General features: G+C 29.9%; 1 protein-coding gene across 2 annotated transcripts in view; it reads left to right on the top strand.

The window, feature by feature from the left end:
* LOC121123252 (transmembrane and immunoglobulin domain-containing protein 1) overlaps nucleotides 1-24,337 on the top strand; it is a 201,104-nt gene that overhangs the window by 151,013 nt on the left and 25,754 nt on the right. For both annotated transcript variants that reach the window (XM_071890332.1, XM_040718381.2), the window contains 3 exons: nucleotides 4,536-4,691; nucleotides 8,820-8,971; nucleotides 19,627-19,817. In XM_071890332.1, coding sequence (XP_071746433.1) covers nucleotides 4,536-4,691; nucleotides 8,820-8,971; nucleotides 19,627-19,817 — 499 coding nt within the window. The remainder of the gene's footprint in view (nucleotides 1-4,535; nucleotides 4,692-8,819; nucleotides 8,972-19,626; nucleotides 19,818-24,337) is intronic.

Below are 24,337 nucleotides of genomic sequence, written 5' to 3'. Positions count from 1 at the left end.
CGCTCTCTTTTGTTTCAAAAGGTTATCTTTCTAATAAGAGTTTTAGAAGTTTAAAGTAAAGTACAAATGTATGTGCTGTATGTTCCCTTGATTGATAAGATGATGTTGCACTGTGCAAATATAAGTGAGCATTAAATTTTGTAATTATTTCATCTGACCTAGGAATGATCTTTAAAGTCCATATACAATATGAATATTTCCTTCTCTAGGACTGACCAAGAATAGAAGTTACGCCTATGAATTCCAAGAAAATAGTTCCTCCAAAGGGAATTCTGAATTTTCAGAATAAAAAATTGGATACTGGACGTCAACACCTTCTATTAATCATGACCTATAAAAGTTGATAATGATTGAGTTTTAATAGCTATAATTGAAAACATATGTAAGAGTCATTTAAAAGTTAAATCTTTTATCAAAATAAACAATTCATGTGAATAATAATATTTCTAATTTTATCATCAGTTTAAATCAAAAATAACGTATATCCTATCAACACTCAAACCATTTACAAATATATTATATTTGTGCATAATTAGTTTTAAGGTTGTCAACTAGATTACAGGGTATAAATGAGTTTGATTATATTTGCTGTTAAAGATGTTAAAGTTTTATTTGAAAGCATAAAGATTTCTTCCTTTCTTATTAAATTGAAAGTTAAATAGGAAAGAAAAGAGAGGAATTTTTGAGATGAATCACATTCATTAGAATTTTAACCTTCGAATAAGAACACAAAAAATGACCATTTTCTCTCTTTGTGAAGGGGCTAGAAGCTGTCCTACGTAATGTGCCTAACTGAGTACCGTATGTCTTCATTGATGGGACGATAGATTATTAAATGGGACGCTATGTTGATGTTGTCGTTGATTGCATACATGGATTGGCCGGAAACAGACATGTTGTCTATTTTATCATTTAAATTGCACAAAATATACAAAGTGTACCCCGTTTTTGTTCCTTATTAAAGAGAAAAGGGGTATGTTATCATAAATCAACATAATGAGTAACGAACTTAATGGCCTGACATTCGTACCAGACTTACTTTCCATTATTGTGTTATTAGAAGTTTCATTAAATCAGCTATGAGTAGTTTTGATATGAATGGAAATAAACAAAATAACCTACTCCCTTAGTCAAGAATTATAATAATGCCTATCCTCAATTATACTCCAAGTCTAACACGGACTTAAAACATTACTTAATACGGATCAAATTTATGAATCTGTACTGTATATAACTCAAATATTTTTTATTCAAACAAATATGTCACTTACGAGGCAGCTAGGTATATTTTGTCACTATTTAATAAATATTTTTTATTTCAAAGATTGTATTCTAAGGATATGCTGTTAAGGGGGGTTACCACATTTAATGTGCGTGTATACTAGGTTGACAATATAATCAATTTTTTATCGAAAATTAATTGGCTTAGGTTGAAAAATGGTTCCTAATTGTACAAAAAACATATAAGAAAAGTTTCAATAGCTTTGAAAAATACTAAAAGGTAGCTGAACGGCCCTAAAGTTTTGAAAATTTACATTTTTAAAGAAAAAACTGAAAATTTTATTGAATATTGTCCATATACTTCAAATTAAAGCTTTTTTGTAAAAACAATCAATTGAGCTTACTAAATTTAAGACATAATATTTGTTTTAACTTATTTTAACAAAAATAATATTACTATGTTCAAAATAACGTCAATTGATGTTGACTGAAATTTAGCTGATGACCCTTTTTATATTTCTTTAACATACTGCAACCCAACTGTTGCACTGATAAATGTAAAAAATTAGATTTACATTTAAATCACATTAAATTCAGCGAAAGGTTTTTAATTACCATGATCTTAGTGACCTTTTAATAACATTTTCAGTGAATGTGACCATTTTAATTCAATTTGAACACAAAAACCAGCAATAAAAATGAAAGTAATCCTAGTCGAAGATGGTATCCACAAAAAAATATAACATTTGGATACATTTTTGTTCTTTTTATAAACACTTAGACGTGTACACGCACGGTAGATGTGGTAAACCGCCTTTAAAGATTCGAGTATATTCTATCATTAGTACAATATTGGATCGGAAAATATTTTTTTATCAGTCCACGTCTAATATTTATATATATTCAGATTTTTTGAAACTTTCACTTATGAAATGATTAAAATATCGGCTTACATTTAGGTAACTTTTACAAAAAAATAAATTTACATATATATATATATATAAAAGAGAAAGCTAAGTATTCTTCTATGGCTGTGATATTCACATTATACTCTGTATAATGTGTATATACATTCTACAAAAATCCCTTTTGGGTGTAATAGAACGATTATTATCATGTTTTTTGTTCTTTTGTTACATAAAGAGCACACCATTTTTTTAACATTTATATGATATTTTAATACTTCATATTTTACTTAATATATGTATGGCCCAATATATATATACATTAAGTCTCTGCATTTTATTCAACTATCACTTTATTTATTTCAAAAGATTACACTCCCAACATATGTAACAAATCCCATTTTCATTTTTAAGAAATAAAAAAAAATCTTTTTTGTAACCCTTGGCGTGCGAACATCTTTTTTTGACGTTCTTAATGAATAAACTTAGGTTAAACGTTAACCTAAATATTAAGGTTATTTTATTCCTTGAAAAACAGTTGACATAAACTCAAAATTATTATCAACATTAGATTTGTGTATCAATAAGATATAATTTGGGATTATTAAAGGTGAAATTGTATAATTTTAGTATGATAAGTGCAATAACAGCTGATAATACATTGGTAGTAACGCGTATACCTTAAATAGAAAAAAAAGAGAATAAATAAACAAAGCAAAAAAAAAAAACCACTTGAAAATGAACAAATTAATCAAACCTTGATGACAAATTTCAAAATTTGCAAATAGTTCCAAGAAAATACATTTTTTCAAGAGTATAAAGTTGCATATATTCTGAAATTTTTTTAAAGAGTATTTTAATGCTGTTTATAGCATTAAAAGTTATCTTAAACAGATTTAAAGCAGTTTTATCAAGTTTGGGGTGTAGAAAATCCCAGTTCAATAACAATGGGGAAACTATTACTTTTCAAAGATGATTCGAAAAAGGGAATTTTGTGTATGATCTATATTATCTTTTAGAAAGATTTTATGGTATATCAAATAATATGTGTATAAAGCCTTAGAATGGTTTTGATAATCATAAGGATCCATATTTGATATTATAGGGATATGTTTTTTGTATATATAAGGGCTTTTTTATTGTTATTATTACCCTTATTCCATCCTAAATGTAAGATCATATTTTTATGGATGGTCTGTGATCATCTTGTGAATAAATAACTACTAATTAAAATGTGTATTTTTGTATAATTATTGACATTTCTTAAATACCTGATATCTACCCAATATATATTTCAATGATATATACAACCATATATAGTGGTGGTAATCAGTAGCATTTTGGACATGTAAAAAAACAAAACAACTGAAACTGAAAATCAGCATGGCAGTCCCCATGCTGATTTTGATGAATGTTTTGAAATAGAGTAGTTAAAAAGACGTTTCATTCGATCCTCTACAAGTATTTATTATTAGGAGCGAATGGAGAAGGAAATTAATATATAAATTGGTAAGATTTACTCCAATGCCGAACCTTAATTATAGCACAAGAAAAAATTTCAATTATAAATCATCAACAAATCTTCAAGGTTACTCTCTGTCTTTTAGGAGTAAACGTAAATGTTCAATTCGGGTTCGTATATATAGATGGTAGCTTGTACATTGTGTAGTGTAGTAATAAAGGAAATTCCCGCCTCAGAAATCAAATAACAATGATAAAAGCTTAGGAAAATAAAATTCAATTTTGGAAGTTGCCATCTCCCCCAAAAAAAAAAAAAAAAACAACACCGGGCAAACATAAAAACCAATTAGCATCAGCAACCATATTGCTAGCTAGCTATATCGAGTATTCGAGAAAATAGTACTGAGGATTGTGATGATTATGAGGGAGTAATTGTGTGTTCTGTTAGGAGAATGGTTATGGCTTCTAATATTAGTTTGGATCATTTTATTTTGGAAAAGATATTACTTTTTAAAGAGATTTTATTATCCCTGATAAATTTTCTTGATGTATTTTTTGATAGATGATATCTGCAGTCTACGTAGTTGGAATAAAAGAAAGAAAGGGAGTTGAAAAAGGAATTTTTTTCTTCCCCCTCCACTTTTTTTCGAATTGGATTACAATTTTTTATACTCTCAACAATCTATGTAGAACCAGAGTAGATTTATTTATAACCATTCTTTTTCCTTTTATTTTTTTCAATTTATTACTTTGACTGTGTATGAACATCCTCTTCTCCCCGGATTTGAGGATCTCACACCCTAAATAATAATCTAGAGAAGAGCATAACTCACCTCTTTTCTCTCAATCTATTTACTACCCCTCCCTTATTTTCAGTCTTTTCTCACACTTGAAAAATAAACCAACTCAATTGAATGATTAATGGATCCAATTTTAACTCTTTCATAGGTATCCTGGTGGAGACACAAGGATTGGCATATACTTACTCATGGAACTGTCACCTTTACATCCGATGATCGATTTCAAGTCATCAAACAAAATGATGATTGGGTTCTTATGATCAAGTTTGTTGTTGCGAGGGATTCTGGAATATACGAATGTCAGGTAAATATCATACATGTGCTCTGTTAACACAAAAACATGCCAGAATAATTTTTCTCAAATTTAGGATTTCATTACAGTTGTATTATTGGACGAATTATCGTCAATTTTTATCTACAAATTTTTTGCAAAAACTTTTTGGTTGTGCCACATATCGCACTTAAAATACCCAAAATTAATTGTCACAGAAATTTTATTTTTTTCTACTCAGGTATAAATGTATTTCATCTGATATCATGAATCAAATTCAATGTGGAGGTAAACTCACACCCAAAACATAACAAAAAGGCACACACAAAATAAAAATGAAATCAAATTCTTATAAAAATCTTTATATAATCGTACATTTATCAATAATTGGGACCTAATGACGTTCTGGAGGATCTGAATTTGTAAATTATGTCTTGAGCTTTGGTTGTAAAAAAAATTAATTTCTTTTTGATTTAAGATCACTTTTGAAATATATTAAATCTTAAGATATCTAATATTATTCTAAAATTATAGTAAAAAACACACTTTAAGTTATATAAGACATTTCCTATATGCTCAGAATCAAATAAAAATCCCTAGTCGTTTCCCCAGATGCCCTATAAAATAAGTTAATTCCTTCATTCCCTTACACACTACTCTGAGACAAGGGTTCGGTAACCATTTTATCTAAAAGTTGTGAATGATTGAGTAAAGTTTTATCCAGGCTTTTTACTATATCTTGAACCAAATCATCTAACCTAAACCCAGTTTTTCTTTTATCAATTTGATTAAAAAAGTGTTGTGACATTCATATCTCAATATCTGAGATATTTATTCTTAATCATACTCAAAAAATTATAAAAACAGTCCAGAGTTCTTTTTTTAAAACCTATATTTTTAAAAATTGTTTCCCTCAACAAAATCTCATTTTTTGAACAAAAAAACAAAAAAAAGAACGAAACATTGATTGGTTTTATTCCAAAGAGACAATATAACTCACTTAAATCAAATAAATATTCTTTAGTATTGCTTAAATTCTTTGCAATCTCAATTATTTTCAGAAATTTCAATGCAAACCCCAATAATTGACTCAAATACGTTGAAGAAATTTATGTATATGTGAAGGAAAATCATAAATGCAGATTTTCTCCTCTCTTGATCATCGTTCAAGATTGTTTTTTTGTTGAGGTATCACAAATGCACTATTATTATTATTATTTTTTGAAAGAGAGAGACTGCAAAGGTCTATTTTATTTGAGTTATTTTACTAAATATACAACACACTAAGCGTGCATCAATTTTAATTATTGAAGCATTAACTGAATAAGTATGTATTATAACTCGAGTATATAGTTATTAAGGAACATATTTTGTTAATTTGACCGTATATTTCTGCAATACATCCCCCTATTTTGACTCTTTAAAAGCTCATATAAATGAAATAAAAATTACTATTGCAAGTAACTTTTGGGCTTAGAGTAGAATTAAAGATAGAAAACGGATTAGTTTCTACCTATTTTCCTGCAAAATAAAAGGGGATTCGTGTTTTTTTCTTGGTTTTGCTGATAATCGAATGAAACGTGATGACAGGTTATCAGCTCTCCTCTCAAACAGTCTTTAAATTATGAAGATTACCACATTCATTTACGGTTTCTTTTTTTACATAGAAAAAATGCGTACAATTCACAACCCTAAAAATAATTCAATTCAAGTTTGACTTATCTGACATATATATATATACAGTAGAGGAAAACGTACTGCTCTTAATATAAATCCATTTTCATAACTTAATGTTGTTTAAACAATATAAATATATTGTATAAATTAGTGAAAGTTTTTCATTTGTTGATCCTTGAAGAATAGCATAATACATTTATGAATATTTTATTATTTTTTTAAATGATCATTTTCTCTTCTCAATTAACTTGTCTCAGTAAGTCAGAAACTACATTAAGTTCGAAGTGCATTTTAATAACCACAAATATATACATATACGTACGTTTTAAATATCAAATACTGAGTATTGAAAATGTCATAAATACATATATGAGCGTTAGACTGTCCTGTTCTATGGTTTTTTAATCCCCGGCACCCTTTCTCCTGAGAACAGTAAAAAAACTCTCTTTGGCAAAGTTTCAGACCTTTCAGGTCATTTATGCTTTGATACAAATAATTTTTATTTGGAAAAATGTATTTTTGGGCCAACATTTGCCATTTTTGGCCTTCTTGTTCTCTCTCAAATATGATGCTATGAGTCAAAAGTTGTATTTTATTTTTAAGTATTCGGCTTAAAAGATCAAAAAATTGTACACCTTTTTTAATAATTTAAGGGCTCTAAGATGTGATCAATGATTTGGGGGTTCCCTGTTATATTATACACTAACGTAAGTACCCTGCATTAACGAGAGTTTTAAGACTTTGAAGAAACGACAAACTTAACTTTATTAATATAAATGATTACTCCTTAACAAATCGATGTTACTAAATACTTTGTATTGAGGCCTGAAACCATCCCAAAGTCAATTTTAATATTATTTCTAGCAAAAAAGGTCTTTGTACAAACGGATACAAATCCAGTCTTACATACAATCATATATTAGAGGATTTAACTCTAATATTTAATAAGTACAACATATATAAACAAATAAAAAATTTATAAAAAATAAGAAATATTTTTTGAAAAAATTATTTTCTACAAAAATGCATTTAAAATGCGTGTTTGCGTTTAAAACTGAACACTCCTTTAAATTTTACGCCATGCACATATTCGTGATTTTATTGAGTGGAAACCGGTTTATACTTCGAGGCAAGGGCCTTGAATAGTTATAAACAAATCTCCAGCAAAACCTAAATAGCAATAGTGAAACAACAGTCGATAATATGGAAAGACGTCGAGTCGCAATTTTGGAACTTTCCGCGCGGGAAAAAACTCCCACTAAAATTCCCAAGGTTCTGAACTGCAGTCGGACCACCGTTTACAGCGTGGTAGCCAAAGGGACTCCTGAGGTGACCAAAAGATCTAAGCCTTGAGGTCTACAAGAGAACCCCTCGTCAAGCCCTCAATTCGTAAAATTTAAAGGAGTGTTCAGTTTTAGACCCGCACACCTGTATGAACGAGAAAGTAAAATATAAATGAACAATATTCATTGTGTTTTTCATTTTTTTATGAAAAAAAGATTTTTCCTCTCAGTTCAAAATTATAAAAATTTACACTTGATTAATTTTTCGGATTTTTATTTTATTCTTTTAAGAACCTATAAATAAAAATTTATTATTTATTCAGGGAAAGACTACTAGGTAAGTTTTGTGTTGACTTCCCATGTAACCAACTGTACAAAAATGCATAAGATACAGTCGGACCACTGTTTACAGCGTGGTAGCCAAAGATACTCCTGAGGCGACCACAGATCTAAGCATTAAGGTCTACAAGAGAACCCCTCGTCAAGCCTTCAAGCCGTAAAATTTAAAGGAGTGTTCAGACGTGCACACATAGAGGCAGGGCAGAAGTCAGCCATATTGTTGCTCCAGAAATGGACTTTTAGGGTCAAAATATCATTTTTTTAATGACCACTGCATAGACTTTCTAGGATATTTTCTATCTTGAGTTTTTTGAAGTTGTTGTTTATACCTGTAGGGAAGAGGAGGCATTGGGGCAAAAATGACCGATTATCTATTAGTTCAAACTACTTACACATCTGATATATTGGGTCAGACTTTTGTTAACATAAAACCGTAGATATTATAAGGGACTTTAATTTAGTCACTGATATTGTTGTTCTGTATACCAGTACTATAGGGGTACCAGAATAATGACGTATTAAAACCGATATAACACTAAATTGGCATTAAGACTGGTTTTCGCAGTTCGATTACGTAACTTTCCAAATTTCTGAACCATAAATAAATATAAAAATTGACTTCTTTATATTTCTGTACCAGCCTTTTATTCCATTCGCGAATTTTTTTCCGGAAAACCCTGTAGATGCTTCATTAATTCACTTTTTTTAAAAGTATATTATCATCCAAAAAGTATCATTGTACCAATACCAACTTTGATACTGAAGCTGCTGTAAAAATATTGGTATTGGGACAACACTTAAATAGAGTTGAAACCTATATGTTCCTATTTCATTAAGTTTGAATCATCAATTTTCTCTGCAGGTCAATACAGAGGAAGGAATCAAATCACGTAAAGTGGAGCTGAAAGTCGTAACTCCAGAGGCTTTTATCCTTGCAGATGAAGAATATCATATCGAAAGGGGATCAAGTCTTTCACTCGTTTGCATCATCGAAAAAGCAACAGCACCACCACAGTAAGTACACATGATGAACATAATATGATAAACTATAGTACAGGATATAAACGAACACAAATATAAAAACATATAATAAAGTCTCTAAGAGAGGAACAAATGGTTCTATATAGGATTTAATGGATATGTCATGCGAGAAAGAAAGTTTTTATTCTGATTTTTTTTGTTTTTGCTTTAAACCCAAAAGGGAGTGGGACATTTTAGACACACACATATACATATTATACTCTATGGGATACACATAATGAAGATGAAATGAATGAACAAAGGAATGAATGCAGTATATCGATTTTACAATTGTGAAAATATGCAGTATATATCCCTATTTAATAGAGAAGGCAGGAAATTTCACAAATATCCAAATCGTAGTGTTAAATATGGCATGAAGAATGAGGATTTGTCGTCCAACTCTCTCTTTGTAAGTACTTTCCCAAAGACATTAAAATAGCCTTAGTGAGAGCATAATGAGTGTAAAAGATGCATGTACAACAAAGACTGTTATACTAGTGTTAATCACACTAATAGCCTTGATAAGGACTGACTATGAATACATTCTAAAGCTTACAGCATAAATGTATGAATGTAATGTGTAGACTAATTCATTCTTTCATTGTGAGCGGGGATATAAGCTCTGTCATGAATCCGTTGAGATCCTCTACTTCAAAACCTAGAAATTAAATATTCGTATATACATGTTTATCCATGGGTTAAATCATACTTTGATCTTAAACTCTAATGAACAAGGAGAATGGAGAGAAGAATATTTTATTGTATGACATACGATAACATGTGTATGTACATAAGTAGTTACTCTTTGATCGCTCATCTATAAAATGATATTCTCAAGAGAGTGAGCCTTTAGGTATCCTGGATGTGTACCATATGTACAAATTATATGCTATCATCAGAGGGGTGCGCAGGGGGTGGGAAGGAGGGGATTACCCCTCTCCAAAATAAGGGATTTTTTGATTTTTTTGTGAATAGCTGTGATTTTTTGTAATAATTTTTTTTATTTTTTGTTAACAGTACTTTTTTTCTTAAAATTAATTTTTAATTTATTTTTTAATGGGGTACAAGGATTGTATACTTATATCAGTTCTGTTTAATTAAAGTTAGTGATGAAAATTGTTTATATGTGGTCATGTTAAAAAGAAACAAAGCGACATTCAACATGGTAACCCAGACAATTTGAAGAATCTTTTGGAGGAAAGCAGCGGAGTTGTCATGTCGTTTCACAAGTTTGATTTATAAAAAAAATACTTTTGATGGAGTAATATTTATTCGTGTATATTGTTGGGCATCTACATATGTAGGGCGTGAGCATGAAAAAATTACAATTAGTCAAAAAAATAAGAAAATCCTAATTCATATTTTTTTTACTTTATATAAACAGTCCAATGTTTCATAAACATATTTGAATCAATTATAGGCTTTCTATTCAAATTACTCGGATTATTCAAGATACTCGAGAACTTAAGCTACAAATAATAAAACTTTTGTTTAGGGTTAAGAGACTTATATTGGCCCGGATATTGCTTTTGAAAAATATTCTATCATATTTTTTTTTTTTTTTGGGACAATCAATTTTGGCTACTTTTAGAGCGAATTACAGCCTACCCATAGGTGTAATAAGAATAATTTAATAATAGGCACTTATATTAATTTGTCGAAGAATACAAGTGGAATCTATACTCAATTTTTTAGAAAAATAATTCAAGCATACTTTTGTGTTGACTGGACACATATATAATTGATGATGGATGAATGAAACTCAAAGAATAACAAATTACTTTGTATTTGCAAAGAAGTGAAATATTTTTGAATATTTTCCATCAATTCTGTATCAAAGTGACAACACAATGCCAATTAAATTACGCAGTACTTTAATTTATTCTGCAATTTGACATCTGATAAAGTATTAAATTAACAACCCTTGATGCATATAAATTGTAGAAGGAAATATCTTGTACAATATAGATATCTATTTTGCAAATACATTGCAAGTACTTATTGTGGGAGTAAATGACATAATAATCCTTATTCAATATCCTAGAAACTCTTCTCTAAAAGTCTCTGATGCGTATAAATATAGGGATGAATGATTTGAAGCACAAGATTATTCCTTTATTTTTCAAATGAATCTTTTTTATTATTTTATAGCCATAAAAAAATTAAAAGTACTTAAAAAATATATATTTTTAAAGGAAAAAGTATAGCTCATCAAAAAAAAGTCAATTAAAGATTTATCCTTTTTTATATATTTTTTGATGAAGAAATTTTTATAACTATCATTAGTTTGAAATATAAAATTAATTTTTTGAGTGATTAATCAATTAAGACTTCATTTTTGAACGGCTTTCATTTATGTAGCTATATAATTTGTAAGAGGTAAAGTATTGCCGTTGCCTCATCAATTATCTTTGTATTTTATTAGTTTATTAGCTTAAAGTATGTATTTTGTAGATATTACTTGATATCAAAATATTTTCCTATCCGATATTATTAGAAAATTATTTTTCGTTTAAATATTTTACAAATGATTAGATGTACTCGTATATCTAAAAATATTTGTATAAATAAAGCATAATTGTGTGTTGTTCCTTACTATGAAAGATAATTTGTTATTTTTCTGAATTTCTATCCATTAATATTGCTTTTGAGTTTTTAATTATTTATGTGTAACATTTGAATGAATGATCAGAGGTAAAAGAAAATGAAATTTTAAATTACCAAATGAACCTAGAGAACTATTAGAAGTGATGAAACTCCAGTGTAAAATAGACATATTAAACATTAAAAAAAAGAAACCGAAACTTAACATGGTAACCCTGACAATTTGAGAAATTTTTTGAAGGAGAGAGATACTCTTGCTCATGACGTTTTATTAGATCAGCTACAATCAGCTGGTGCAAGGGAGGAAGGAGAAAATGTCATATTCATGGACATTTGCTAGAATTACTACAATGCCGATCCCCAATTCTACGCTAAGACCTACAAGTACTTACAATTATGTTTCAACTCCGCCTTTTATGAGAACACAAGAATGTAGAATACATTTTTGAATATAATTGAATCTATTTAGGAAAAGATGTTCACTACTCCGGAATTAGATAATAATGACCAGTCATAGCAGATATAATCATTTATTAATGGAAGCGTGATAGCTATGTGTGTTCAGCACTCCCTGGGTACAAAAATTGAAGAACATTAGTTTTTTATTCCATCCTTTTGTCTGATTGTATCGTGCAAAATATCGGAGCATTTATTAATTTCTAAAAAAAATCTCTGATACAATGTAGATTTTTGTCCAATATATCGTTATTTAGATGTCTATTGTATTTATGAGAATATTTTATTGAATGGAATAAGAAAGCAAGCTTTTATACTTCTGGAAGAAAAGTGACAACAAATAAGGAACATTATTCAGCATGAATATTTCATATTATGTATTTTTATTTGAAGTTACATCATACATTTTATAAACAACGAGGGAACTTTAACAATATGATTTGTTATTTTTCTTCTAAGATAGAAAATCTCTTTTATCTACATCGAAAAAAATGATATGTTAATTGAAACATAGAAGATCATTTATTGCACCGAAACACAACCTGTTCCATCATCAAAATCATAAAGTACGAGGCAGCTCTTAAAAAAACAACTTTATTCATAGTATCATATGTTTAGTGCTCAATCTTATGTAATGTATATGATATACATTTTCTTTAATAGATGTAGAATATTGTTTGAATTTGTTTAAGAAAGGTTTCTTAATAAGTGAGATGTGACTCAAAAGTGGGGCATGGGACCTTCTAGGTAATTTACAGAGAATTGATCAAAATTGTAAATATAATATCTTATTAACCTTCCTTCACTGAATATTTCAAGGTGTTAAATTAATACAAGGTTTGTAGAGATCCTACGGTAAAAAGATAGTTCATCATTGAGATTCCTTCCTTCCAATGCTGTAATATGACTCAATTACATTATTCTCGAAGGGTCTAAATATTAATTATAAAAATAATCTAATAACATAAATTTGAAATCTTTATATACGTAAAGTTTTTTCCTCAAATTATTTTCAAAATCATATGTTATTCATATTGTTTATAAAAATCATATTTTACCGGATGGTCCATTGAGATCTGAACAATGACTAATTTAATAATTAGTGAACGTGGAGGAATCGAAAAAAAATCATATTTTAATATATTAAAGCATAAAACATTAGTTACAAAACAGAACAAAAATGAAACTAGAACATGATCGACGAATTTCCATTTGGGCACTCCACGCAGTTGGGCGTCTCTAGGACCGCCATCTACGCCCTTAGCAAGTCTGAAACGTTGGAAAAGAATAACGGCTGTTTCATAAAAGTCAAACTGGATCCGGAGGAGTTAAAGACAAAAACACCCCGGGGTTTGACAAATTCTTTGTGAAGGTGGTCTCAATATCTCTTCTATTACATATCGACACTTTTGCGCGCCAACCCCTCGACGACACATTTTGTGTGCATGTCGAGGGAAAGCCAGTGTCCAAACAGCGATTTATCTCCACATGAAAGAGGACTATATCGAAGCCATCATTGCATTTTAGGGTGTCTACATTGATGATCAAGAGAACTCAGACGAACATCTATTTATAGTATTAATTTTATTGAAATTCTATTCTTAATTAACAAATTATATCTTTTTAAAGTTCAAAGTTTTCAGATTTTAATGGACCACCCGGTAATTATAGAGGGTTATACAGAAATCATTACTCTTGTGTAGATATTGTAGCATATTTACAATGCAGTTTTGTAAGAATAAAATTTATACATAAGGTAAAATACTAATGTTCAAAGAGTTTTGTGGAATAAAAAAATTCTTTGATGTTAGCTTTTTTTTGTTTTTTTGTTATATATTTTACTTTCACATATGTTACATACATATCCTAGGTCTTTTTTCTTTCATTCTTTCTTCAATACCTCACAGACAAAAATTGTTTTCCCTATTAAATTGGATAATAATATATAACTAATGACTTCTTATCAATTCCACTCAATATAGTTCATCATCAATAATTGTAAAAAGATAAGTTATCAATTAGTAAATACTTGAAATACATCCTTAAAAAATGTACAATATAATTGTTGATTTTTATTGACCCTTAAGTACAAGTGGGTCTATTAGACCAATTATTTAAATTTGATTGTTGTTTTAACTTTACTTACTACTTATAGATAACCCTTTCTCTCATGACGTTGCCCAGGAGCAACACTTCAGAAAATAGTATGTATTATCAAAACATATCAAAAAAAAGAATGACATGCCAGAATTAATGGGTTAATATATATTTAGGGATAAATATTCCTGCATTTTAGAAAAACCGGAGTTTACCTATTTCACGATTTTTTCAATCTTTTCAGTTTCAATATCCTTTATATCATTATGTCAAGGAAATTGTAAGTAAATTATTTATTGGTAGAATAATAATAAAAATGGTGTTTTATGAAATAAATTTCTTGGAAACATTCTTAATTAGTAATAAATTTATATATATTTTTTCCTTGGGGTATGTTTCTTATGCTCAAAACATTGCGGAAGATAAATATACAATTTTATATTTAAACTATTTTAAATTCATGAAAGAAAGGGTTAATCATGATTTTGTGGCTTTGAATGCATAGTCTTTAGTGCCAAATGTACAATTGACCCATTATAAGTTTATCCATTTATTTACTATCGAATAAATAGAGAAATATTCTTTCCCATACTTATATAGACTCAAGATACACTAATTCAAATTTGGGTCCTAATAAGCTTCTCAATAGCTTATTTTAGTAACGCTACAAGTATGAAACAAAAAGGATGTCATATTGCAATGATTTCTTTTTATTGCTATTTTGAATCAGAATCAATTAATCCATATAATGCCTTTAATATGAACAAGGTTTTCCTAAAGTAGGCGCTCTACAATTGTAAAATACTTACGAGTTGTAAATCATAAGCAATTTAGATATGTAAAAAATGAATCCAAAAATAAGCAACAAAACCTTGACAATTTGAAGAATGTTTGAGAGGAAACAAGCTTTGTGATCATGGCGTTTAATTAAATTAGTTACTTGTAGCTTTGAGATGAAGGAAAATAAGTCCTACTCCATATCAAGGAAGGACATAGGGAGAAATTACCCGTTTTTGAGCCTAAATTGTACTCTGAGTCTAATAAGGACATATCTTATAACTCCTCAGCATAAGTATCCGTTATTTATGAGCACTCGCACCTACACATTATCTTAATATTTTATATCCTCAAAAATAAAATATTATTGATAAAAACTTAAAAAAAAAAAAATTGTTAGCTAAAATTTTCTAAGAATTTACAGTCCTACTAATAACCATAGTTGGCTAAAAACCAAAGAGTAAATATGGATAGAAATGAAACAGCCTGTATTTTACGTGCTGTAGATTGTCTGGTATTTTAAGGATATTGAGTATCTTTTAATCAACCAATAAGTTTGGGTAATGTATCGTATTGAATCAGAGATGTATTAAAAGATTTTCATTTCTGAGGGGAAAAAAATCAATTTTGTTAGTTAATATTTTCTTTTTCCATAAATTGATTTTATCTTTATCCTATCTCTAAACTTTTCTTACGAAAAGAGAAAGAAAAAAGGCTATGAAACTCTTTGCAACCGTTTGACTATTATTTTTATTTCGAAATTAAGGATATGTTTACCACTTAGTATAAGCTAACCTGAGTTCTGCAAAACAACGTTTGGAACAAGTATAAGGTCAAAAGTAGTTGACTTATCGACGTTTGACATATGAATACATTATAAATTTGTGTGTTTGTAGGATAATGTCACGGTTTCGCATAAATACATAAATTATTTAAATAATTCGCATATAAGATTAACATTTAATTGAAATAAAATAATATTTCTTATTTTGGATTCTCCTGTTATTTTAAAAATGTATAACAAAACATCATCTTGTAATTTTTTCTAATTTACACTCAATCATTTATTATTTTCATATGTAAAAGAATATAAGTATGATAAACTGTATGACTATTTTCAAAAAACATCATGTGATTAAGTAGTTTTTTGTTTTTTTTTGCAAAAAAGTCCATTAGTTTCTATATTTGTGTATATCAAAACGTTTAAGGAAATAAAATAGAGATTTTTCTCTTAGATAAAAAATAAATTTGCGATTGTTGTGCTCATTTTATTAGTCATTTCTGTAATAATGTTTTGTTTTTTATAAATTATAATCAAGACCCAGATTAGGATCTGACTGTATATTTTGGTAAAATATCAGGAGTTTCTAAATTTGTGGTATTTCAACTGATTTCAGTAAAAAAATATATATATTTATAATTATGTCAAATAATTTTAATTCATTTTAGAGTTACGATTCTAAAAATAAAGGTCTATAATTTTAACTGCTTTTTTAATCAAACATTTTTACACACGGTGATTCCTAGAGAAAGAAATATACTTTATGAATATGGATTTCACCAAAAGATTTCTCGGTTAGATGGATTAATTTTAATACTTTTATGTTTACTTATACTTAATCAGTGCAAACTCCATCTAACGAATGTTAAATGAACATTCACAAAGAAATAGATGATAAATAAGTTGATTGTGTTGAGTGTTCGATGATGAAATTCATGCGTATTTTGGGAATGTTAAAAAAAAAAGCAAATATCAGTTTGATAACCCTGACAATTTGAATAATGTTTTGAAGAAGAGGAGTTTAGCAGTCATGACGTTTTATTAGATTAAATACAAGTCGCTGTGACGAGAGAAGAGGGGGGAAGGAAATTAACAAAATAACTAGGCAAGAATTACTTTGATGTAGATCCTCAATTCTAATTAGAGTCTAATTAGGACTTCAGTTATGCCTTTGCAAAAATCTACAAGGTAACTGTCCGTCTTTTAGGTTTAGAATATAATTAAATATAGTCAAAAAGGAAGTTCCCTCAATGATGACAACAGCTAAGGAAAAGGAAATTGCTTCTTCAGATTACCAAGTTTTGTAGTTGCACTCAGGCTAATAATTTACACAGGATTTACATCACTACCAATAAGTAACCACTATTTGTAAGATTTATACTTATTAACTCACAAAACTGAGCGTGCTTTTATATATTTTTTCTCTCATAAAAACAGTATCTCTAATATATACCGGAAGTTGCATAAATACGCGGACTAATTTTTAAACGCTTTTATCTCGTGGTTCCGTGACCGGAAATACAACATTCCAGCACAAGTAACTCGGTAAAACTTTTGGCTTTGTTTTTGTTTTTCTTACTCGCATCAAACAAAGTCGTTTACGATGAATGACGAGGCTAAACGTCATATGGTTGCCACTGTCCTCCGCGCCTGTAGGTCTGCCAAGGAGATAATCAAGGACACTGGACTACTGTGTTCAAGGTCCAGAAGCTTGTCAAAGAGGGAAAAGATCTGAAGGAGGGTGTTTGGACCGGCAGACCACGGAAAATCAATGTGGATGAGGTAAAGGAGGCCTTTATGGCCAACCCAAAGACTTTCATGACAAAGGTGGTGAAGACATGAAGGTTCATAAGGCCACCATTTCCAGGGCTGTAAAATAAGTTGGTGGCCGATCTCTAAGGATGATTGAGAGGCCTTTATTGTCTCAACTTCAACGTGATAAGCGCATAGAACGTTGCAAAGTCATGGTGAATGATATCAAGCATGCCCCGGCTAATCCCATCATCATTTTTTCTGATGAAAAGAATTTCACTGTTGATCCAGTGTTCAACAGGTAAAGTGACCGTGTGGCGGCCTTCAATGACAACAGGGACATGGTTGAGGAGCTTTGGACAATCACCATAGTCAAACATCCAGCATCTGTGATGATGTTTGTTGCCATCGCATCAAATGGGGCAAAAATGGATCTAATTTGATTCAAAACTGGTTTCCGACTTAAATCAGAGGCCCACTTGGAGATTTTGAAGGACAAGGTCCTTCCATAGGCTCTCAAGATCTCTAATGGGACCCCTCTATCTTCCAGTAGGATGGGACACCTGCCCATACCTCTGGAATGACTCAGACAAACAAAACAATAAATGTTGGCTAACCTAAATTTGCCATTTCTTAAAAATCCTAAAGCCTACAAGACAAATTGATACTTAATTAAAAAGAAATTTAAAAGATTTTTTCGAAAGCTGACAAACACTACTAATTATACCATTCTTGGCCCCTGAGCTTTGACACCAATGAAACTAAAATCCAAAAGTTATTTTTCCCTCATATATTTTTATTATTATCTTTGATTCACCAGGACTTAAACAGTTATATTCATCATAACCTTTCATTTATTTAGTTTTAAAAGTTAGTTGGTAAGAGGAAGCAATTGAGCTTTGTATGTGTCAATTATACAAAATCAACTTCATCTTGATCTCAAGAGTTAACCAGAAGTCTGATCCCAACTATTGTGGCGTCATTTGTTGAAAAAATTATTAAAGCTCTTTTAAATAGTTTACAGTAGGTGGATTTTTTTTTTCCTGCCGAAGGACAATTTATGCATCAGACAAACTCTAATATAAAGTGATTATATGATAAAAATTTATTCTTCGTATGCTATATGTGTCATACAGGTAAATCAATTAGTTTTAATTTATAAACAACTAAGACAGCTATTCAAATGAAAAAAGTACTTATGAATTAATAATTAATTGATGTCAGAGAAGTGATTAGAACTTGTTACATTCAAATCGCTATTGTTTTTTTTTAAAGATTCAAACTACATGGAATTTACATGGAACTGTGTTGTGTTGATATAATGATCATTAATTAAATTAATAAATATAAAAGTATTATTCTACAAAAGGTATATTTAGCATTTGAAGAATATCGTTTCATTATGTCTATTATCACAACTTTTTAATAATAAGGGAATAACTTTGCAAAGTGGAATATCATATTATTAGAGTAGGAAGGTAACTTCTATTTACTTCTATGATACTCGGAAGTGCTTGAATATCTTGAAAAAGTTGAGATCCCTCTCCTCTGACTCAAATAATATTTTCTTCACTTTTCAAAAGGATTTCCTTGTTGTTAAAAGGTTGCTATATTTTAATTTCAACTATCTTATGTGGCTGTCTCTAATTTTGTGACAGGAAGAGAAAGTATGACGTACGGGCAAACTTATATAATAAGAAATACCCAATATTCATGTCTGGTAAATTTTCTTTTTTTTTTTTTTTTTTTTTTGTAAACACGCTGTATATTGGTAAACATTGAAACATATATTTATTTGTTGAGTCACCGATTGAGTATGCATTAAATAAAATATATATTTTGGTACAAATCTATATACAGATATATGTCAACAAATAGAAGTAGCTTTGACAATGAATCCCTTCAACATTTGAAGGTTTATTTACATATCTATGATTTTGAGAAGGAAAGGAGTAGATAGCATGCAAAAATAGACGTCCTATTCATATCATCTATTATGAGGTAGTCGCATGTTAAATATTTTCCAAATGGTGCGTGTCTGATAAATTACATATATATTTTATTCTACATATCTAAAATAAATTTATAAGTGGTACAAATATGTTTATGAATTATATAAGGAATGTTCAGAAATATATATATACACTTTCATACGAATATACTTTTTGTCTCTTCTCAGGTATGTTTTTTGGTATCACAATGAACGAATGATCAATTATGATTCAGAGCGAGGGATTAGTGTAAGCACGTCTCCAGGTCGAAAAACGCATTCACAATTGTCTATCAAGACAGCAGAGATCTCTGACTCTGGAAACTATACCTGTAAACCATCCAGCTCACTTCCTGCATCCATTCAGGTCTTTGTTTCAGGTAAGATTATTGTTTATATAATAAAGTAAAGTTAGTCTGTTTGTCAATTTATGCGTCGAATAAGGACTCATTTATAACAATTATCTCATTTAAAAGAAACAAGAGGAGGGAAGTATATTTCATAAAATAAATTATAAATATAACTTTCGAGGAGCTTTAGAAAACAAAAGATTCTGCGAAAAATGTTGCTTAAAAAGAATGATTAATAAATTTCAATTTTTTTCCGGGTAGATAAAGCAAAGCCAATGAGTGCTTTATAGACCTAGTACAGGGTGAAACGATAAAATTGTCGCCCTAAAGAAAACAATAGTACAGCTTTATTTTTAAGCTATTATTGAAAAAATCAATTCATGGAACTTGATTATGGAGTATAGCTAACTTCTATTCAATGTTTCCGCCTTCAGCCTCAATCATCGCATTGATACGGATTCGGAACCAGGAGCGAACCTTTTCCAAAAGAGCCGGCAGATGGAGGCGATCAGATTAGCTTTGGTGTTGTATTAGGTATTTTTGTTGATATTCTCTACGTATGACCAGACGACGTAGTCCAATGGATTCAGGTGGAGGGAGGGGGAACTGAGAGAAAGCTACAAAATCGTATCACTCCTTCTGAAGCCAAGCCTGGGATTCTTTGGACTTGTGGCCCGACGCAGAGTACTAACAGCGAGCAACTGGTTGCACCAGGGGATCCCCACACGCTTCAGTACGTCCAGGTACACCTTGGTGTTGACTCTCAAGTCGATTTGGAAGATGAGAGGTGTTATAAAGAGGACCTCACCTGAAAAAAAATAAACATCACACAGCATAACCATGGCCGGAATCTTTGTTTTCATTACCTTGAGCTGTTCCTTCAAGTGTTGAATTGTCTGAATTTGCATTTGAAGGGTGCTGGTAATGTACCTGTTGCCATAACTTGGATCGGTGGAGAGCATGATTTGTACAGCGGCGAATCTTTGATCTTACTTGATGAACATTATGTCACTTTAGAAATGATAGAATTGATCGCTCTTGAGAGTTGTAGACAACTGCTCAACTTGTAGATTATCTGCTACAAAAAAAACTGGTTTTATCAAACGGAACAGGAATTATGTGGTTTTTTCTATGACGAGAATTTGATCATTCCATCCTGTACTCCCTGGCTCGTCACATCATATTAATAAATAACAAGCTGTTATTATTATTAATTCATTCGTAAGGAGATAACATACAAGTATTGAGTAGCTACGTGTGAGTGTACTTATGAAAAACGGAGAGTACCACTGAGACTTTCTTTATATTGTTAAAGCAAAGTGTGTTCTTTTATCTACGCTTAATTAATTCAAGTACTTCCGTTAGTTATATATTTAACTCAATTTTGCTTCAATCTGCAATGATTTCCTTATAAATGCTAATGAAAATGCTTTCCTGGGGTTTAAATCATCCCATTACAAAAAAAAAAAAAGCTTCAAATCCATGCAACGATGAAGAATTTGTCAACCTTTCTCCAATTATAATGTATTTTTGTCAAATTGTAGTATGGACCAAATACGAACATCATACTTGAATTTAATATTTTAGTGGTTTTTTTGTTGTTGTTGAAATGAATTGATATTATTTAAACTTCAGTTTTAAGCTTTTATTGTTCTATAGATTTAAAAAAAAGCAAAAGTTGGTAAGAAATTAAATAATTTCTAAATAAAAAAAGAAATATGTAATCCACTTTGAGGTTTTGAGGTCATATAGTTATTTTTTGTATATTCTTCTGAAGTCCCTTTTTGCTCCTTTTTTATACGGTAAATTATTAAGCATAACCAATATTTTTATTTCACAAAACTACGGTCAAATAAATTAATTGATAAATAATTGTTCATAACTCCTCAAATATTCAATAAAGCGCCTGGACCAAATAGTCAACAGAAAACTAAGCCAGAACAATTTTATCAAAATTGAGTGTGGGTTATATTTGTATTCTTTTACGTACTATTGTGCCTTTATATCATTAAATTATTCTTAATAACCCATTGTGTGTGCTGCAAATTGCACATTTAGTACCCAAAATTGATAATCACCATAATATTTTTTATAAATTTCCAGATTTTATTTGAAAGAGGTCGTATCGGGGCTAATATAAGTATCCTGTATTAAATAAAAGTTTTAAACTATCGCTAAAATCATTGGGTATTTTAAGTCATCCCACAATTTCATATCAAACACATGAAGTAAAAAAATACATTGGGATTTTTTCCTTTTCTTGATTTTGTTTCAAAATTGTTTGATATTGACGTATTATATATAGAATAATGAAAAAAGCTTGATGTATCCTTCTAAGGAAAAACAACCAAAACTAATTTAAATAAGAAAGTATACACCATTTTTATAATATAGGTATAGTAAAAAGAAATCCCTTGTTTTTCCAAAAAAAATAGCTTTATTTTGTTGTATAGTCTGATTGGGTTAAACGAAATGGCATTAGAAATATGATGTTTCGCATTAAAAGTACTTTTTACACAATTGTATTATTGCGTCACTCAGTATTGTTTAATCGAGCATCAAAGATGGACACAAGCAAAGAGAAAATCAGCATTATTTCACAGTTTTTCTTTGATAAAGGCGAAAAGGAAAGCTAGGCGGCCTAAAATGTAAATCATGTTTATGGTCCGTATATTGTAACAGACAATCATTTCCAATTGTTGGTTTCCTCGATTCCGTGCTGGTAATTTTGATGTCAAAGATACACCTCGCCCTGAAGACAAATTATCCATAAAATTATGGCAATAGAAAAATAAAACTGTGATGTGAGCGCTGTTTCAATTTAACAAGAGCTAAACTTTTTACAAAAACAATTCGGAACCACTTTAATAAACCAAGATTAAAAAAGAAGCTATGGGTGGTACATAAGTCAACTCAAAAAAATTCATGGACCGAATTTCCATATGCAAATTCCAGCTTAATTGCAACAAAATCGATCCATGTCTAAAGCGGATGGTTACTGGTGATGAAAAATGTTGTCAATTACGACAACATCAAGCGAAAATTGTCGTGGTCCAAGTGCGATCAATTTTGCTGTATTTTTCATTGGATTGGCAGGGAATCATCACTATGAGCTGCTCCCCTATGGCCTAGCTCTTAATTTGTAGTTGTAGTTGTACTAATTTTTTTTTTTTTGGGGAGTATGGGGGTACAACAATTGGACCGTCTGAAGGAAGCCATCGCCCTAAAGCGGCCATCTTTGGCCAGTAGGATATGAATTCGAAGCTCCGGGGCTTGGTTGGAAGTTTATTATGCATTCAACCTTATAGTCCGGACCTGGCACCAAGTGATTACCACATATTCCCCTCTATGGCAAATGATTTTGTAAGTGAAAAATTTGCCTCAATAGAAGCTTGTGAGATCGAATCTCCCAGTTTTTTGCCAATAGAGAAGAGGGTTTCTATGAAAGATGCATTATGAAATTATTTTTAAAATGGCAACAAGTTATTGAACAAAACGGTGCATAATTTATCTACATAAACATTGAAATAAAAAAAAATAGGTTTCTTTTTACTAGACTTCATAATAGCTGGGGTTTCTAAAACCCCATTACCATCACAGAGATTAGATAAGCAATCATAAAAAGTATAGTAGGGAAACAGAAAAAAATCTATAGAATTGCTGGTTAATTATTAATATCAATACATATATATATGTATTTATTTATTTATTGTTTTGTGTCGAATAAAGGCAAATTGGAGGCTACCTTACAATGTAAATCAATTGATTGTTTGATGTGTAACAAAACCATAAAATGTTAGTAATTAGTAGGGAAAAATATATTTACTTTTTTTTTTGTTGATTAAATTATAATAAAACTTTTTTCCTTATTAATACCACCAGAGAAATAGTAACGTATTTTCTATATACATACAAAATATAAATGTATATAAAAGTTGGGTAAATTGGACACGGATAAATAGGAGGAAAAAAAGAACCAACTTAGTTATACTAATACATTTTTTTTTGTCCTTACATACAATTATTGTGAATCTTTCTCCTTTTAATTAAACACATGTGTGATAGCTATCCCTAAATACAGGGTTATTCAATTGTTTTTATGGGTAGTATTTTACTCAATAATTAATCCGACAAAATTTTAGTTAGGGTAAAATACAAATTCTTGACTATATTTATTTGCTTATTTTAAAAAAAATGACTCATTTAATAAAACTGCCTTTGTTAGGCCTAGAGTTGAATGCTGAAGTTTCAACCAAGTTTCTTCAATGACATTGCGGAGGGATACCAAATCCTGATAGGAATGTACCTTAACCCTTAATAGCTCTATACAAAATAATAAGGGGGCTTGAGATCTGGAATCTAAAAAAGGCTACATCGATTTCTCCCAAAATGAAATGCTTTCTTTTAGCCATTTATGACATTTTTGACGGAGCATGAATTGGAGCTCCATCGTACTCGAAAATGAAGTCCATATTATCTGAAGAATGTTCCTTAAACAAAGGAAGGAAGATAGGTTACAAATTTTTCAAGATGTAGTAGCCTTCCTGCTT

This window comes from Lepeophtheirus salmonis, chromosome 8 (assembly GCF_016086655.4).
Source record: "Lepeophtheirus salmonis chromosome 8, UVic_Lsal_1.4, whole genome shotgun sequence".
In the NCBI taxonomy this organism is placed as follows: domain Eukaryota; kingdom Metazoa; phylum Arthropoda; class Copepoda; order Siphonostomatoida; family Caligidae; genus Lepeophtheirus; species Lepeophtheirus salmonis.
This window is presented reverse-complemented; position numbering and strand designations above follow the sequence as displayed.